At 44.1% G+C, this 19,295-nt stretch overlaps 1 protein-coding gene and 1 long non-coding RNA gene across 3 annotated transcripts in view; both read left to right on the forward strand.

The window, feature by feature from the left end:
* The window catches only part of NPR3 (natriuretic peptide receptor 3), a 63,446-nt gene extending 52,752 nt beyond the window's left edge, over positions 1-10,694 (forward strand). Inside the window, exons 5-8 of one of the 2 annotated variants that reach the window (XM_067730472.1) lie at positions 5,310-5,404; positions 7,236-7,371; positions 9,108-9,195; positions 10,196-10,694. In XM_067730472.1, the coding sequence (XP_067586573.1) occupies positions 5,310-5,404; positions 7,236-7,371; positions 9,108-9,195; positions 10,196-10,307 (431 nt within the window). In that variant the 3' untranslated portion in view covers positions 10,308-10,694. The remainder of the gene's footprint in view (positions 1-5,309; positions 5,405-7,235; positions 7,372-9,107; positions 9,196-10,195) is intronic. The other variant, XM_067730473.1, reaches the window with a different exon arrangement.
* The window catches only part of LOC137221185 (uncharacterized), a 386,417-nt gene extending 370,549 nt beyond the window's left edge, over positions 1-15,868 (forward strand). The window contains exon 2 of the long non-coding RNA XR_010941914.1: positions 12,876-15,868. This is a non-coding gene — a long non-coding RNA (uncharacterized lncRNA). The remainder of the gene's footprint in view (positions 1-12,875) is intronic.
* The last annotated feature ends 3,427 nt before the right edge of the window (positions 15,869-19,295 follow it).

Genomic DNA, 19,295 nt, shown 5'->3' on the forward strand with positions numbered 1-19,295 from the left:
CATTCACAACAAATAATCAGTTTGTGAAGAGTTCTGTGATCAGTTTTTTTTTTGGTGGTACGCGGGCCTCTCACTGTTGTGGCCTCTCCCGTTGCGGAGCACAGGCTCCGGACGCTCAGGCTCAGCAGCCATGGCTCACGGGCCCAGCCGCTCCGCGGCCTGTGGGATCTTCCCAGACCGGGGCACGAACCCGCGTCCCCTGCATCGGCAGGCGGACTCTCAACCACTGCGCCACCAGGGAAGCCCTGTGATCAGTTTTAAAAGGAATAATCCCAGATATACATTCCTCTGTTCAAAACTGGGAGGTTTGAGATGATAAGCAGGTCCATTTGAGCTCTCTGCTTATATTTTATTTTTTAAAATGGTGAATACCAGCTGTTGCTTAAGAACAGAGAAGTATAAGAACAATGACAACAAAAAAAATGGCTCGTCATCTCATCACTCAAGCAATCTCCGTTGACATTTAAACATTGTACAAGAATGAGACCATTCTTGGCTGGAAAATTTGAATGCTACAAAAATGTACAAAATGAAAAGTGAAAGTTTTCCCTTCACACCCTAGTCCCCTGTCCCCAGTGTAATCACTATTAACAATTTCCTATGATTCAGCCTAAAGATATTTTATACCTTCTGCCAGCACATATGCATTTGTATATCTTATCTAAAAAATTTACACAAAAGGGCCATACTATGAATGCCATTCTTCATCTTAGCTTTTTCACTTGTATGTCAAGTAGAAGAATTTTCCATATAAGCGCTCATAGATTCAGCACATTTTTACATGATGGTTCCATATTTTTCCACTGTTTGGCTGTACAAGTATTTCTTTCACCAGTCTCCTATTGATGGGCACTTCTGTTGTTTACAGTTTTTGCTATTATGCAAAATGCTATTACGATCTTACACATCTTGATGAATTTTTGTGAGTACATCCAATAGGGAACATTCTCAGTCATGGCCTATCTGGGTCCAAAAGTATGTTGGTACCTTTTAAAGTGCATTAGGTATTGCCAAATATCTTCCAGAAAGGTCTACCAGTCCATAGTCTTGGTAACAGCATGTGGAGTGCTAGTTTCCTCTCACCTCCTCATCAGTCAAAAAAAAAAAAATGAACATGAGACTCAATATGAGAATGATCCAGCTGCTGGAGCCCTGCGGATATCGACTTCAGATTCACTCAGTCATTCATTCATCAGATATTCTTGAGCACTTACTATGTGCCAGGCGCCGGTCAAGGCGCTGAGGATTCAGCGGTGAACTAAGGAAATCCCCTGCAATCAACTGAGCTTCCATGGTAGTGGGGGAACTGGCGATAAACGAACAAATATACCACTTCAGGGGCTATAAAGTAAAGCAGGTTAGGGGGCTGGAAAGTGATGGGAGGGGTGTGGTAGGACTGCTAATTTAAATAGAGTTGTCTGGGAAGGTCTTTCTGATAAGCGGTGGTTGAGTAGAGACCTCAGAGTAGTGAAAGAAATTATGTAGATGTTTAGGAGAGAATATTCCAGAGGCAGCAGCAAACACAGAGACCCTGAGTGTATCTGGCAGAAGAGTGCTGAGGGCCCCCGTAAGAGCGAGGAGGTGTGGCTGCAGCAGTATGTGAGCCGCAGCGTGATTGTAGCCAGAGTCAGAGGTAGTGGGGCCAGATCCTGTGGGCCCGGAAGCTGCACTGAGGACCTTGGGTTTCCACCTGAGTGAGATGGAAAGCCACCAGAGGGTGTCGAGGGTCAGGATCTGTCTTGAGTCTTTTTTAGATGGGGGCTTTCTGGGGGCTGAGGAAAATAAACTGCAGTATGCTGGTGGGTAGCATCTGAGGACCGCTGCCATACAGGTCACTGACCAGAGGTCAGGAAACCCACAACCTAGCCACTGGCTGTGACCTCAGTCCTTTGGGCTTCTTCTTTGTCACCAGTACTAAGGGGGCTGGACTAGCTGATGACTGACAAAGACCCTTTCAGTTCTGCATCATGCCAACTCGTCCTTTGAGCCCTTTAATGCACTGGGGCTATGCCTATATGTATTTATCAAGGCTAGATTTGGGGCACGTGTTTTTTTTTCCCTTGGGACTCCCATCCACTCCACTGCCTCGTCTTGCCCCTGGTTATTAGAAAGGGTAGGACGGCACAGAGAGGTCAAGTTCCAGCGAGAGTTGTCTGGGCAGCAGCTATGGTGACATTTGGTGAATTTCATTTCTCCTTGGTGGTTTCAGTGGATGCCACATCTTACTCAAAACTAGAGTGACATCTGCTTTAACTCTGGACAGATTGTAGGACATGAACGAATAAAATAAGCCTCCAGGATTATCTTGCTCGACCTCTGACTGCTTCAGCTGAGGAGCTGGAATCAAATAGGATAAGAGGGCATATTAGGACTGAGTCAAATTTCCCAGAAGTTGTGTCCTGTGCACTGAGAAACTGGCATGTGTGGACATGACCTTGGTAGGCCACATCCTGTTCCTAGTTACTCCTCACTACACGATGTGGTCGTTTGCTCTTGGTCATCTGAGGGAGGTTGTTAAGGGAAGGGCAGGTGCCCACAATGGCTGGAACTCAGTTTTCTTTAGAGGACATGGACTAAATTTTCCCATAGGCCAACCTGATGCTTCCATTCTAGGGCTGGGTCTACACAGGCAATACGAAATGAGTCCCAAAACAATCAACTGTATAGTTCAGTCTAAACTTAGAATCTCATTTGTCCAAATGTAAAGATAATTGAAGCCAAGGTAAGTTTTGACCTTGAATTGTTTGAAGAACCCATTTTATTTGCTAAACAATGATCAATCTGAGGGTAGCCCCCAAAAGAACTATAAAAAAATCCCCAACTGTTCTAAAATTAAAAACCATTTAAATTTTAATGGTCACTGTAAGTGACCATAACGTTGTCAAGGGAAAAATACTCTGGACGTTATTTGACAGATTTGGATTTCATTCCCGTGAAACCTATGACCAAATCTCAAGGTTTTCAATAAATGGCCTGGGAAGAAGCTGAATTTCCTCTCTGTGTGAGAGGTCAGAGTGACAAGGTAAATAGGACTGTGGCTCAAACCTTGAGCTCCGCTACAGGCCAATAGAAATGAGGGTGGAAAGTCTCATTACTTATGTACAGGAAAATTCTGCTGTCAGCCTGAAGATCTCAACTTATGTACAATACTCTCAGGTGAAGTCTCACTTGCTAATTGGCCACCTGAGGGTTCACACCCCATTTCTTGGCAGAATTGTAACAGCTTAAAGTGTATGAGGTCTTGGATTACTAGGGCCACCTTGCCTTATAAAATACTCTGCAAAACACGTAGCAGAACACACCATCATAAACACCTCTGAACAGAACGGCATATGGTTTTAGACAGCCAATATGTTTGGAGATAAATGTATATATATTTAAATGACATTAATTACTTAAAAGTTGTATAGACTGTCAAGGATAAGCTAGCTTGAGATAGGTGTATCCTCTGTAATCAGTCTATGTTAAGAAGACAAAGAAATCAAGATGAATAGTAGCTCCATTCTGTTTCCGGCAAAGTAGACCAAAGTCTGGAAAAATCAGTGGGCCTTCAAACAGCAACCCAGAGGACAGTAAACCCACATACTTGCCCTCTCCAAACCACACTAGAGGATGGAGCGTTCCCTTGGGATCCCTTTTCCCAGACATTCATTTTACTTCCGGAGAGAACCACATCAGTAGAGGTGCCAATTAAGAATTACACTGAACTTTGCCACAGTTTAAATTGAAAGAAAAAAAATACTTAGAATGTGGCTGACATATAAATTCTCTTAGTTAATGAAAATTGCAACATAGACATATTTAATATCAACTAATAGTATATACGTATTTGCTTTTATTGATTAGCTGCTGTAAGCCACCGTTGCTAACCAAAGTAAATCCAAATCCTTTGTGTGGCACTCAAGGCCCTCCATGCTTGGCCACCCTGTTCCAGCTGTTCCAGCTTTACGTCTCACTGTTCCCTTCCATACACATGGGCCACCTCCCCCAAAACCTTACCGTCCCTTGGATTCCTTTCAGCTTTTGTGGCTTTGTAAATACTAACAGGGCTGCCTTTCTGCCTAGAACACTCCCACACTCTGCTGGCTGCTTGTCTGAATCAGAGGCTTCACCAACATTCCTATAAAAGACCTGCTCTCTTTTACTGAGTCCCCCAGGAGTCTCCAACTAGATGTGCCAGCTCCTCTTCTGAGTGGTGTGGGCACAGTCAGAATGTCCTCTCCCAGATTCCAGGCATAGCGATAGAAGTAACGACAAGAGAAGGAAACGACCGACTTCTCTTAAACCCATGTTGAAAGTACTTTACCTGTTTCAGCTCACTTAATCTTTTCAGCAGCCTCTTGGCAGGGAGCTGCTATTATGCCTCTTTTACAGTCCTGGAGACTGAGGCTCCGTGGGCTAAATCCTTGCCCAAGGTCATAGGCTAGGAAATGTGAAAGCTGGGATTCAGATGCAGGCAGTTGGATTCCAGCGCCACCAAAATAAACCCCTTGTCTAGGCTGCCTCTCTCTTGAGCAGACACTGTGTCCAGATCATCTTTGCCTCAGCATTAAATTCAGCCCCTAGTTATCACTGGATAAACAATGAATACTTTACTGTATCTATATGAGATGATGAATGTTAAACTCATTTCACAGTATCTGTAAGTCAAACCTTTATGCTGTACACTTGAAACTCACACAGTGAGATATGTCAGTTACATCTCCATTAAACTGGAAGACAGAAACAAAACCCCCAAAACAATGAATGAATGAACACACGTGAGGTAAAACTAGCTCATCTTTGCTCTTGGCTCCCATGACCTGCGAAGCAGGCCCTTTGCTCTCCTGGGCGTCCAAGGAGCCCACAGGCAAGCACATTCACTGAGTCCTGGGCCTGGAATGGGTTTTCTTTTATAATGTTTGCCCAGTGATAACGTGAACCCATGACAAGTCCAGGAACTGTACTACAGCTCCACTTCTCGCTCTGCATTTTTTGAAAAAATTAATACAAAACTCTGGGATAAGCATACTGCTTTCAGAATTAGCCTTAATCTTTTTTTTTTTCTTCTTTAACATATTCCCCAAAGAAGGTCATTTGTTTCTTTTTCTTTTCATTTTTAAATGGAGAAATGTTAAGAATTTAGGAATGCAGACACAGATGAAATTACAATGTCTTTTCAAATGCCAACAAAAATGCTCCGAGTTTGATGAGATTCCCTGTGGCATGAGTTTGTTTTAAAAAGTCCTGTCAATTCATTTTCTTGTTTTTGTTGGCGGACAGAGGCATTTTAAGTAACCAACTGGAGTCCTTTCCATCTCATCCTCTAGGTATTGCCGGGCAGGTGTCCATAGATGCCAATGGAGACCGGTACGGGGATTTCTCCGTGATTGCCATGACCAACACGGAAGCGGGCACCCAGGAGGTAAGCAAACAGGACTTCTGCCCCAGCCGCTCCTCTGCTTGTTGAAATTCCAAGGAATGTATTTGTCCTGGTGTCCAAATAGCTGCCCCGAAAGCAGCCTCCAAATAAAAATGAGCTGCACACAGGGAGTTTCCAAGAGAGGGCTTCCTTCTGGTTGAGGGTATCAGGGAAGACTTCAGGAAATGGTTCCACGTTTATCCTAAGTGGGGAAATCCTACCTTTCAAGTGGCCAAGAATCACACCTCAGTCCTAAGATACAGGACAGCATCATCAGCTGAGAGACGTAAAGTGAAATTGTGTATTTACTTCCTCCCTAAAAATTTGAAAAAAAAAATTGTTTTTGGCGGGGGTGGGTACAAACTGGACATGCATTAGTATTTCAAAAGATGATGGAGTTTCAGGACAGCATCACGAAGAGAAAAGGGTGCCCTGGACACACAGAGGAGTTTCTGACACTTCCTGGGGTGTCAAGCTCTTGGCCTCAGCTTCCTCGGCTGTAATGAGGAAATCATAATCTCTCCCTTGCTGACCTTACGTGATGATCACAAACACCAGATAAAATGGAACCTAGAAAAGGACTGTATAAACTTTACATGATAAATACATAAATAAAGATTATAGGAATAGGCAGTGTTTCAGGTCCCATAATGCGGCTCCCTCTCTGCTTCTCTGAAGGCTCTCACCCAGAGTTGATGCTTCTGTCACACTTCCTGCGACCCTGCATGAAGGACTGTCTTCTCTCAGTCCACACGTACTTGGCCTTTGTGGGAGGGGCTGAGCCGGCAGGACCCGCACTTGCTGCATTTACTGCACGGTTTTTTACTCTTCGATGGTCTGGGTCTCGTGTATATTCGAGTCTCCCCCTCTATAAAAGGTGGATAGTAACCGTCTATTATAGATAGGGTTGTGGTGAGGAGTCAGGAGTGCATGTGTGTAAAGTACTTGGTATGTGCTCAGTACATGCCAGTGATTGTTAGTTTGGTGATTATCTAGAATTCTTTTCATTCTGACATGAAATGGCCTATGAGAGCTTGCTGGGCCTCCTTCAGGAGAGAGAGGGGGAGGGAGTGTCACAGGCCACTCAGGAGCAGGGTGCCGGTGCCCAGACAAAAGGGAAACGGATCCCGAGAACCTGGGTGCGAAGGTACTTCTAGGTCAGGGCTCAGGGAGCTGATGAAACGGCTGCTGAACAAGAAACTGAGAGTGAACCTGGAACTGACCCATAAAAGAATACTGATTTTTGTCAGGGGCCACAGGAGCTAATTGAAAAGGAGTTCAGCTTGGAAGTGGGGTGTAAATAGGGTAAATTCATCAGAGAGGAGAATGTAACCCCCGAAGTCAGGATGGGGAATAGTTTCGCAACCCGAGGAGGGTGAAGTGGGAAGTTCCTGAAGACGCTCTTTAATGCTTGAATCATATGCCAAGCTAACTGAGTGGTGTGAGGCCCACTTAGCCTGGGACCCTTAAGATGGGTCCTGACATCCCTCATCCCTGAAAGGAACTTGGGCCTGACAGATGGCTGACCACGTGGGCTGCTCTGTGGCAGGTGGGAGAAGCAGTACCCTCTCCCGTGAGCAAGGGAAAAGCCATGCCTTCCCAGCTTATTGCTTTCTGTATAACCACCTTCCCTGCCATGGGGAGTCCGCTCTCCATAAATTATGCTCACCTTAAGAGCGCTGTTGGCGCCTGAAAATCTTGACCTACAAAGTCCTCAGAAACACACCATTGCAGTCAGTGTGAACGACAGGGGAGCCCACTCTGTGCCTCGTTTGGAACCAGATAACTTTGACCTTTCAGTGTGTATATGTATATATTTTTTGCCTTTATATAGGTTATTGGTGATTACTTTGGCAAAGAAGGTCGTTTTGAAATGCGACCGAACGTCAAATATCCTTGGGGACCTTTAAAGCTGAGAATAGATGAAACCAGAATGGTGGAGCACACAAACAGCTCTCCTTGCAAAGCATGTAAGTTTAGAGACTTAATTCGCTCTGTGTTTCATCATCTATGGTATCAGTATAATGCAGGGGTCATGCCCTGAAAGTGCAGATTCCTGTTTCTGATGTGGTAAGACCCATGGGAACAGTTCACAAACTGGCATCCGCCTTCAGCAGAGGCTTCTAGGTCCTTCTTCCCTTCCATCCTTTTCCAAAGTGGTAGAAGGCATCTCCCTATTTTTACATCTTGTACTATAATTTCTTAGTATTTGAGGTTTACACTTTTAGGGAGGATTAAAATATCAAATACTAAATGTCACTCGCTTATTCATCTCTTGTTTCAAAGTTTGTATTTATTCTCTTATCCCTCAGAACCAGTGTCCCTTAGGCACCTGAAAATTTACAAATTGGCAAATAAGTGTGAAATCTGTTATTTATGAGCAGCCTTGTCATAAATATAGAAGCAAGTGGAGGGTCTCATAAGGAGCTTAAAAGTAGGAAAATGGTTGGAAATCATTGTTTTAGCAAGACCCTTTGATAAGCTATTGAGGGAGGGCAAAGTGAGTATCGACCTTTCAGGGAACTTGTTCACTTTAGGCTAATGTATGTGTGTTCCTTATGTTTTGGAAACAGTCTTTAACCTGTGAGGTATTTTTGTATATGCAATAATTACGGGAAGGCATAAGGCAGAAATATGTTAAGAACACAGTCTCTGGAGTTATTGGGCCTGGATTTGGAATCCCACCGTTGTCACTTACTGGTTTTGTGAACCCAGGAGCGTCCTTCTATTTCTTTAAGCCTCAGTTTTCTCATATGTAAAATGAAAGAAATGTATCCCACTCTTAGGACTGCTCTGAGGATTAAATACGAATGCATATAAGACTGTGTCCTAAACTCTTTCTACACAAGCTAGCTATTTATCGTTTTTATATAATAACTGAGACACTACTGAACTTGATTGTTACATTTTCACAAAGCTATATAAGACATTTTGACATGAAACTCTGGCTTTGGTGAGAGAACATCTAGAAACAGAACATTAACTCAATGAATTTTCTCACCAAATCTTCCAGCACTTGGAAGTGTCACCATCGAAGTGACACTGAAAATGAGAAGAGCCGGCTCAGTCCCATGGTCTCCATGGTTGTATTCTCTGCCAGTAAACTCAAGAGTGTGGCTAGATCTGAAAACTTCAGTTTCCAGTTTTCTTCAAATCCTTCTTGAACCTGCTTTATTCCCACTGTGCTCACTTTTTTTTTTTTGTAACAGTCATTCATCTAGTATTTTCTTAAGTGCTTTTTTTTTTTTTTTTTTGTGGCATGCGGGCCTCTCACTGTTGTGGCCTCTCCCGTTGCGGAGCACAGGCTCCGGATGCGCAGGCTCAGCGGCCATGGGTTACGGGCCCAGCCGCTCTGTGGCATGTGGGATCTTCCCAGACCGGGGCACGAACCCGTGTCCCCTGCATCGGCAGGCGGACTCTCAACCACTGCGCCACCAGGGAAGCCCTTAAGTGCTTTTTAAGCTTTGCACTTGGTAAAGAACCCTCAAACCCCAAACCAAACCACAACCACCACTGCCACAACAACGAACAGGATCCCCTAGAAAATAGTTCTCAAAAAGAAAGGAAAATTGGAAAATTTGCCCCAAGTGGGAAATTGAGAAACACCTTCCAATGAATGAAAGTTTTCAATGACTGAAACGTCAGAATGAGGGATTTCTAGCTATTTCTCAACATGAACTCAGATTATCTCTGTTTCTTTTTCAAGCAGGTGGCCTAGAAGAGTCAGCGGTGACAGGAATTGTTGTGGGAGCCTTACTAGGAGCTGGTTTGCTAATGGCCTTCTACTTTTTCAGGTTAGGACCACTTTATAAGGTTTTAAAATTCACTCCCCTTTGCCACTGGCCTTCGAACGATCCTCCTTGTGACCTGTGCCTATCTTGCTCTTACCCAAAAAGCATGTGGTGAGAAGAACTGAGCCATTCCTTTGGTGTGACGCTGGTTTGGTGGTCAGTGGGTTAGCATACCAGGCAGTGGGTCAAGGTTTCTATTGCCTCCCCCTATGGGCCACAGAGCCACTGCTGTCTTTGGCTTACAAATATTCTGACCCCATTCCTACCGCCCACCACATGCGAAAGTGGAGAGGGAATCTGGACAAAGGGAGAATCAATTTCCCCAGTCTCCGGCTTCCTCCAGTTTAGAAACAGGTGCTGGGCTCACCTTCTGTAGAGGACGTAGTGGCTCCAAGCAGCCTATGCTCTCAGGACATCTGTGCTCAGTATTTGAGAACCCACATGCTTAGTGACCACTGTGGTTAAGCCCCGAGTCTTGTAAAGTTGTAATATTTATGTGTGTTCAAGATACCGATAGTTTCGCATCTTGAGACCTGTTCATTCCTCTGAAATCTTTGGTGGTTGAGTCTGTGGCTTATTCTTAAGTCAGCGGACCATGATTTTTTTCATTTCTGTATGGAACTGTAACTGCGGGTGTATGTGACTCTTTGTGGGGACAATTGTATTCCTGTACGCTTCATCTGATCTTTATCTAGGGCATATCCTGGGAGCTGGGGAGAGCTTCTGTGGCAGAATAGACAAGACTTAACCCACGAGGCACCCAGGGAAGAAGGGGAAGGCTTGTTCTATGGCGTCTGGGAAAGCAGGCCAATTTTCCTCCTTGAATAAGGGACAATGCCTTAGGGCACACTACTTTAATCTTTGACCAGGGTTTCATATTGTGTCACTTCTCACTTATTAACCCAAACCCAGATGTCCCTTGAGGGCATTCTTTGTAAGAGAAACCATAGTATTTTGTAGCCAAGTGAGGTTTTATTACTACATTCGCTTTCCCTTTACCCAGGAAGAAATACAGAATAACCATTGAGAGGCGAAACCAGCAAGAAGAAAGCAACGTTGGAAAACATCGGGAGTTACGGGAAGATTCCATCAGATCCCATTTTTCGGTGGCTTAAAAGGAAGCCTATTCTTTTGGCTTGAGATTCTTTAAGGAGATAAATGGGATGAAAAACATCAATGGAACAGAAGGGGCGCTCTTGAAAAACTCATTCTTTTAAGCAGTTAGTCATTTCGTTGTAAAATTTCTTTAGAAGCTCAGGAACTGTTATTAATCACCATATGCCTCCCGGCCTTTCATCTCGTGACAAACAAATATAAGAATATAACGTCACTTTGTTCAATGTTCATACTATTTCAAGGGCACATGATCAGATTTATGTTTTGAAGGTCTGATGTCTCCATATCTTGATGGCTTTTGAGGGGATTTTATGCAAGGCTATAAAATGTGTTTTTCTTAAATGAGATGTTTTATAGCTAGAATAAAATAATTTTTACAAGTAGAATATCCTTGAAAAGAATTTAACCCCAAGAAGAAGAAAACGTAATGAAAAGTCTCAAGGTAGGAAATACGTCATTCCTTTCTCTAGCGCTGGTGGACAGATCTGAAGTTGAAAACTGCTCTGTCCGATGTATACATTCAGGTCCTGACTTCATATCTCGAAAAAGAATCCCCCCCTGCCCCCTGTCTCCTTCAGCGTCTCATAAAAGCTACTCTGGAAAGTTGTAACTATTAGTAAGTTAAGAGGATTTATACAAGAAAAGCAAATCTAAGATGTTTCATTTTTTAATATAAAAAAGCCCTATTTCACACTAACACTTTATTTTTAAGTATTTTAATCTTATATTTTACTATTAGAAAATGTGTCTATTTTTTCATTTTGAAGATTAAATTTCACTTCTATTTTAAAAGCATGGGTAAAGTGTACAACAAACCAATAATGATGAAAGATGCCTCTCTTTTTCTCCCTCTTTTCCTCTTCCCCGTGGCTGTAGCCCAATACAAATTGCTGCTTTAATTACAGAGATCTGGAAATGTACTTAGATTATAGACTCTACAGGAATACATCAGTTTACCTGTTTTAAATGCAACTTGTTTTAGGGATAGACTCCTTCCAGTTCTGGCCAGTGATGAGTGTCAAGACCAAGGATGAAATTTAATAGAATTAAGTCAGGTTTTATAAAAGGGAGGCGGTCCTTTTTTCTCAAGAAGAACTTTATAGAGTTAGAACTTGACAGTAAGCACAGAAACGATACATTTAATAGATGACATTTTACCAAAATTCACAATGACGATTTTGGTTAAAAGAGGGAATCTAAATAGCTACTATATTCCCTTTTAGTAAACTCCAGAGAGGCTTGCAGTCATCCACTAGTAACCCATGTAACAGGCGTAGGGATATGAGGAATTTGGACAGGGTTGAATAAGTGTATACCAAATCTCTACTTTGTGCCTAGTACTCTGCTCATAGGTTTAAACTCAGGTTGCCGCTTTCATGTATAATTTGTGGAGAAAACAGACAATGAGGGAAGAATGGGAAGTTGCCAGATCACTGTACCATCTTATCATGACGTCACGAGGGTCTTTCCTCAATAATGTTTTGAGCAGGCGGAAAATAGTTTTAAAAATTATCTTAATGTCTGGAAAAGACCATCTATAGGAGGAAAATGGGGCAGTTTAAGAAAGTAGGGGAATACCAGAATTGGAGCAATTCCTAGGTAGTGATGGAGGCTGTGGCTCACACTGGTAATGGTGGAGGTGAGGCAGGGCGAGTGAGAGCCCCGTGTCCTGAAGTTGGCCTGAGCTTGCTTCCCTGGAGGCGTCCGCCACTCCTACTTCAGCCAAAGTGAATGGATTATTTCTGCGTGAGGCACATTCCCCCTCTATTGTTTAAAAATGGAACGCAGGCAGTTGGAGAACACGATAAAAGAATGAACTCTGATCAACTCAAGGGACTATGTTGTAGTTCTCCATGCTGGGTGCAAATGAAAAAGTGCTGAATTCAAAACAGGATGGAAAAAGCAGGCAAGAGAGGCCAGCGCCAGAAATTCTGACACAGGAAGACAGTTTGGGAAGTAAAATCCAGGAAAGTGATGCGTGTAACATCTCAGAACTCAACGTGAAAACAGAATGGAAGAGTTGCATCCATCTTATTTTTGTGAGTTGAGAGACTATTTCTCTCTCATTTATGTTTTTCAGTGATGTTTTCCACGTATTTTAGAGATACTCATTCTCTATTATCTTGTGTTTGTAAAAAAAACATTAAAATTTTGAGCCTATGTGCTTATTACAGGGAAAAAACACTCTTACCTGGCTGCAGTCTTTGGGTAGAAACATTTCTAACCTTTCTAGAATTTATATAGGGACTGTTAACGCTAACCTTTTTAAAGCAAATATCTTTTATTTCTACTTCAGGTAGAGGAATAGTTCTAAACCTAATATTATATTCCCAGGTAAAATCTTAAAAATTTTAAGTGAGAATTTAGTCTTTTAAAAATGGTAGAGCAGGGCTTCCCTGGTGGCGCAGTGGTTGAGAGTCCGCCTGCTGATGCGGGGGACACGGGTTCGTGCCCCAGTCCGGGAGGATCCCACATGCCGTGGAGCGGCTGGGCCCGTGAGCCATGGCCGCTGGGCCTGCGCGTCCGGAACCTGTGCTCCGCAACGGGAGAGGCCACAACAGTGAGAGGCCCGCGTACTGCAAAAAAAAAAAAAAAAAAAAAATGGTAGAGCAAATCATAAGGTTTCTGATATTTGGACGCCATTCTCTTCCAATCTTAAAGTGATTCTAGTGTTCTTAAGATTGTTTATTTACATGTCTGTTTGCTATCCTTTCTTCCTTGAAATTGTCACATGAGTTACAAAACTCTATTAAGTTTTTAAAGCTCCCTTAAGTTGGGAAACCTTTGCTAAAAGTGTAGGTGTTTGGCCCAAGGTTACCCTGGGTTAAGACTTCTGGAGGTTATAAATCGGGATTGAAATTCCTAACTGCTAACATGTTTGACAACTAGTTATTCATGGGGCAACTTCACCAGTAGCCACATATCATATGGTAAAATAAATAGGACTTTAGTTCTTAAATCGTTCATAAATTATTATCCTGAACTCCAGGGCGTTCAGATTTCAAAAGGGATACTTTATCAGTATTTTCTTATCTGGCCAAACATAAGCTGACATTGATACAGGTGAGAATGAGTATATACTTTTTGTGTGTATTCTCTTGGTGTTGGAAATAAGTATAGGTTTTTATTGTCATCATCATCATCTTAGATTTTTTCTTTTCTGCACTCAGAAATAAAAGCTTTCTCTAGGTGATCACTTCTATCCAGGAAGAACTTTCTGTGTAGAGTGTGGAGCTTCCCCCAGAATGACCACAGGCTCCACAAGGAAGTCCCTGTAAACACTACATTTCTTGGAAGAACCATCAGCTTGTCCTTTCCTGAACCGCAGACATGGTTCCACAGGCTTTAAAATGGTTCTTTACACTTCAGAAGCTATATTTAATGGAGGAAGGGGAGAAAGGTAGGGAAAGTTAATGCCTCCTTTTCTCTTCTTCCGTAAATTCAAAGTCTTTTGCTTTGGAATGTCAAGCACTTCTCCCTAATCACATGCTCCTGGTATCATTCACTTATTCAAGGCACCTGTGCCCTTTGCTCCCCTAACTGACCACTTTACTTCTGCTTGCCCCTGATTTTGGGAGTGTGAGATTTGCTGTTGACCGTGAAAGTAAGGCCATTGTATAGACCTTATACAGACAGAGACAGGAATTCGGAGTAGGTCCGGTGGGCTGACCACCTTCTTGTGAGTGAGCATAAAGTAGCTGTTTGTGGAAGTCTCTTAGGAGACCAAATAGAATATTATGCCACTGGTATTAAGGGAGTGTTTATAAACTGAAAGGAACACATACCTATGTTTCTTGGGACACAAAGCATTCGGATCCTGAGTGGATGCAGTCATAAAGCCAAACACCAACCAAAGTCAGGTCCCTCGGTCTACGTTTCATGGGGTTGGTTTAGTTATGCCGTGTGGTTCTGTGCTTCATAAGGAAGCTGAAGACGAGCTGAGTTTCTTCTTCAGTAGAAAAAATGGAAACTAATAACATGGAGTGTGTTTTGGGGGTAGTGCGGAAGCACAGAGAATGAGGTGGTGCTGTTCAGAGGAATCTGTTTCTTTTTCAGTTGATCTTTAGAACTATAGAATAACCTATAATTTAGTTCCTCTTCAGTAAGAAGCTTGGGACACACCCAGCAAGAAGAATCAGGATCAAGCTCTTCCGAAAGAAACAGAAGAGGGTAGTGTTGCCAGCTGCCAGCATCTTTACCGCCCCTCCCGCCAACGACCTTTCCACTGTCCACCATGGCTCCAAAGATGCATCAGCATCGTGCCCATGCAGGTAGCAGCTTGTGAGTACCTCCATGCTTCCTCAGGGGGAAAGAAGACCATGTGCTGGCTGTAAGAATGTAGCTGGCTTTTGATCAGAACCCTTACCTAACTTGACCACGTGCTCCCAGGGCAGTTCAAGCCTCTGATGTGCATATGCTCCAACAAACCTGGCTTCGGTTTTCAGCATGTAGAGCTTGCAGGTGTGCCCCCATAGCTAGACTCCAGGATTAAATCGACTTTCAAAAGGTGCTGGATTGCAGTTTGTTCAAATTTCTCATTAACCACTAATGTTAATTCCTACCAAAGGCAAAGCAATTCTAAACCAGCGGATGCTGTTGATGTTCATATTTTAAGCCACTTCAAACACGGTGAAGGGGTTTCAGTGGGAGCTGAGTCTCAGAAGTAAAAATCCATATATTACAATAACTCTTTGATGTATCAGGTGTGGGATGATTCCTAGGGGACATATTTGAACAAGCAGAATTAAGAGTTAGCTAAAGTGCTGCATTGCTTTGATTCACATGTTTAAAGACCTAAATTTCTACGTGCAAGGAATAAAGGGCCCATTCACCAGGGTAAGTCACAACATAGGCTACCAAAGTGTATTCGATTTGCTAGGAGAACAAAGCTGTCATAGCACATAATAATTGCTCAGAGAAGGTTGAGAAAGAGGAAAATTTGGATTTTGAGACAGGATATCCTATTTATTATTCAATGCCAAGATCTTAAAATGTTCAGTGTGGTGTGTCCTACAAGACAGCAATGAGGTGCCCATAACAGCCTGGAGATGCTGTGAGTTTGCAGATCTTTCTGCTGGGTCCTGGGAATCTGAGTTTTGTTCCCTGTGCATGGTGCATAATTGAATTCAAGAGGACACAGAACAGACACGTGGGGGATTACTTCTGCAGCCCTTGTCTTCTGGGCCATATTATTCACTGATAATTTACTATATAGGACTACCGAACAGTACATACCTACCATGAGTCTGGTAGAAAAGTAAAAGTAAAGGCTGACAGCTACATACAGTTTATTATTCGAATGTAAGTAGAACTATCTGCATATAATGTGATTTAATTTATTGTTGTTTTGTGTAGAAAACGAGAATTAATGACTGTGGATATAACCCCTGTTTTGTATAATATATTTTATTTCTGGTGCAAATTGGTCAGTTAAGATATCTTCATCTGGTGTTTGGATATAAATGTGTATGTGTTCTTGTAAATGTTTCTGTTAAGCAAGAATGCCACATGCTCACAGTATAACAATGTGTTCTCATTAAAAAAATACGTCGCACAGAAACCTTTTCCTGTTTATAATTCAACCAACATACACTGCACATATCCATATTCTCCGAGGACCTTCTGGTCTCCTAGGACCAATTTAAGTAAAAGATTAATTAGCAGATGTGATGAATTGTGCTGTCGGAATGGTACCCATGAAAGAACTCAAGAATTTCTTCCCAGAACAGGGAAATTTGCAGAAATAAGAAAAGAATATATTATTAAAATGAGGAGCAAACCTTGAATTGGCAGGTAAGGGGAGAAATCTTTGTGAATAATATCCTGAGTCTCCACAGCTTGAGGACACCACATAGCTCCACGTTGGCCTCATATTATTATGTGCCTTGCCCACTCTGAAGAGGTCTTAAGTCAGTCTTGTCATTCTAAAGAGCTTCTCAGTTTCTAGGGTACTAAACAAGTCAATAGCCTGGAGCATCTACAGGTGACTCTGGCTTGTAAAAAGCTGCTTCACTCTCTGGGAAGTTAGTCATGATTTACTTTAAGCCCAAGAAACACATAGCAATCCTCAGGGTTGGATCAATGTGTCCCGGGCCCTGCTGCTGCTGTTGCCACCGCCAGTGAGGTCCCCTGGCAATACCACCAATGACACATTGGGTACTGGAGTTTGAGAAGATTCTGCATCAGGATGCTGACTCTAGGGTTGGAGGTTGGAGTGGGGGTCCTGGCAGGAATGAAGGGCGGGGCCAGGAAACCTCCAGGAAGCACAGGTGTCTCAGTCTACTTGGGCTGTTGAAACAAAATACCATAGGCTCGGGCTTATACAACAGAAATGTATTTCTCACAGTTCTGGAAAGTTTGGTTCCTGATGAGGGCTTTCCTCCTGGCTTGTAAATGGCTGGCTTCTTCCTGCATCCTCACATGGCCTGTCCTGTGTGTGTGTGTGTGTGTGTGTGTGTGTGTGTGTGTGTGTAGAGAGAGAGAGGGAGGGAGGGAGAGAGAGAGAGGGAGGAGGGAGGCTCTTTGGTGTCTCTTCTTATAAGGACACTAATCCTATGATGGGGCCCCATCTTTATGACCTCGTTTAACCTTAATTGCTTCCTTGGAGGCAAATACAGCCAAACTGGGGTTTGGACTTCAACATATGAATTTTAAGGGGGACATAAACATTCAGTCCATAGCACAGAGTATTATCACTACTTTCCTACATCACTTTGGGGACCATGGCCTCCCTGAATCTTTCCATTCCACATCCTACCTATTTTGAATTTCTTCATGAACACCCAACACCCCACAATAGGCTAAAGATGCCTCATGACTGCGACTAGCGGGGGGTATGTCCCTGGAAGAACCCTTGGGAGCTCCAAAAACCATTGATTTAGGGCCTCACCCTAACCCTAAATCATGGGCTTCTGAGGTTGACTTAAATAGCATCTACTATTGGGAGAGGTACCAATGGCTGCGGGTCTTTAAAAAATTAGCAATTTAATAAGCGATCTATTATCACCGAACTAGAACCACGAAAAATAATTCCTTTTGCAGGCTTTGTGCATCCCTGACTGTCATAGCTGCCAAAGCCCTATCATTCCCATTTCATAGACGAAGACACAGTGGAGCCAGACTCCTGGGGTTTATATCCTGACTCTGATCCTTGCGGCTGTGTAACCTGTGTGACAATGGGGATAATCATAGTGCCGAGTTCATCAGGCTGCTGGGAGGACTTCAAACTTGCCACACAGTGAAGCATTCAAAAGAACGATTACCACACTCTCCTGTTTCCTTGGATAAGGAGACAAAACTCTCAGTTGGCCATTTTTGAGCCTTTTCAAGGCAATTTGGCTTGATGACACCTAGTCCTGCCTTCTTAGAGGATGAGATGAGAGACTATGAGGAGAAAGAGGTCCCTTTTCTGTACACTGTCTCCCCCACCCGCCAAAAGGTCCAGACAAGGGACAGGAGGGGACAGTGATGAAGCTCTCAGAGGGCGTGAGCAGTTTCATTCAAATCTGTTTTCTCCTCAGCTGGACCGGTGTGTCACACCTGCCACACACATCCTGATTTCCGCCACTGGCTGAGAGGACCTTAAGGACCTCTCCCTGGACCTCATCCCCCCCTGGGCAAGGACGCTAGCAGCTGTGATCAGTCAGAGCAGTACGTTCTCCCCTGCAACATGAGGGACTCTCGTGTGCCCTAAAGAACATCTTTGCCACCAGGGGCTGCCCTCACCCCAGGCCTCCCCTGAGAAAGCCGGGATTTTGTCCCAAACGCAACAGCGGCACCTCATAAGTGTGTTAGTGGATGGCGGGGGGGATTTTCCAGTGTAGACAAAAGGGGGTTCTTTTTCCACGGCCACTCCAGTGGGCCAAGAGAGACCAGGCATCCTGCTGCCTGCTGGAAGGTGACCTCATCAAAGCCATGAAATCCCTGGTGCTTGTGGGGCTTCTCCCCAGGGGACCTAGTGGCCCCAGAGACCAGATAAGACAGAGCGCTTTTCTGGAAAGCCCGCCACAGTGCAGAGGGTCGGGTGAGGCACGTCTGGGAGGCTGCATTCCAGGCTGCGGCCCCTCCTCCACATCCCTTCTTGCAGGCGCCGGTGCTGGGCACCCTCTGGCGGGGGTGGACCAGTTCCATCAAATGCTTGAGAAGCCCCAGCTGTGCGTGCGAGCTGTGCTCCCCCAGCTGTGGCCGTCGTGGGTGCCGTCAAAGGTATTTTATGCTTTCAGGCGAAAATCCTGCAAGAGGCCCTATCTAAATAGAGCTGGCCCCCTGGTGTCTTAGTCGTATACCCTTGATGACTGTTCTCAGCGTTTTATTCGGAAGGAGAATGAAGAAGGAGAAGGAGCGTGTGCCCATCTCAATCCAACCCCAGTGGCTATTTATGGGGAGCTCCCTACACGCCAAGACTGCGCCAAGCACCTACACTGTGCTCGTTTATTTCACCAGACATGGTTATCCATACGTCACCCCTACGAAGCAGGACTCACCTTAGAGGCACAGAGAGGCTAAGTAACTTGCCCAAGGCCTCCCAGCTACTAGGCGGCAGGGCTGGGGTTTGAAGGCAGACCGGTGGCCGTAGCAACGGCCATGCCAAACTGCTGAATCCCGTGGCTCGTGGTCAGTTCAGTCTCGATTAGTAGACCTCGCGCCCTTTTCACTCTCCACAACCAATCAGATTCTCATCCATCTCTGCCTCTCCATGTTTACTGCCGCCAAACCAGGCCTTTATCTAAACCTCACCCCAAATTAGCAGGGAGCAGCCTCCTAACTCTTATTTCTAAGCTCTCCTCTTTTAACTCATTTGTCTCACCACTGCCATGTCAGTCTCCCTAAAATACTGCTGTGATAATGCTTCTCTTTCTCTCTTTTTTTTTTTTGTAGTATGTGGGCCTCTCACTGTCGTGGCCTCTCCCGTTGCAGAGCACAGGCTCTGGACGCGCAGGCTCAGCGGCCATGGCTCACGGGCCCAGCCGCTCCGCGGCACGTGGGAT

This window comes from Pseudorca crassidens, chromosome 3, assembly GCF_039906515.1.
Source record: "Pseudorca crassidens isolate mPseCra1 chromosome 3, mPseCra1.hap1, whole genome shotgun sequence".
NCBI classification, from domain to species: Eukaryota; Metazoa; Chordata; class Mammalia; order Artiodactyla; family Delphinidae; genus Pseudorca; species Pseudorca crassidens.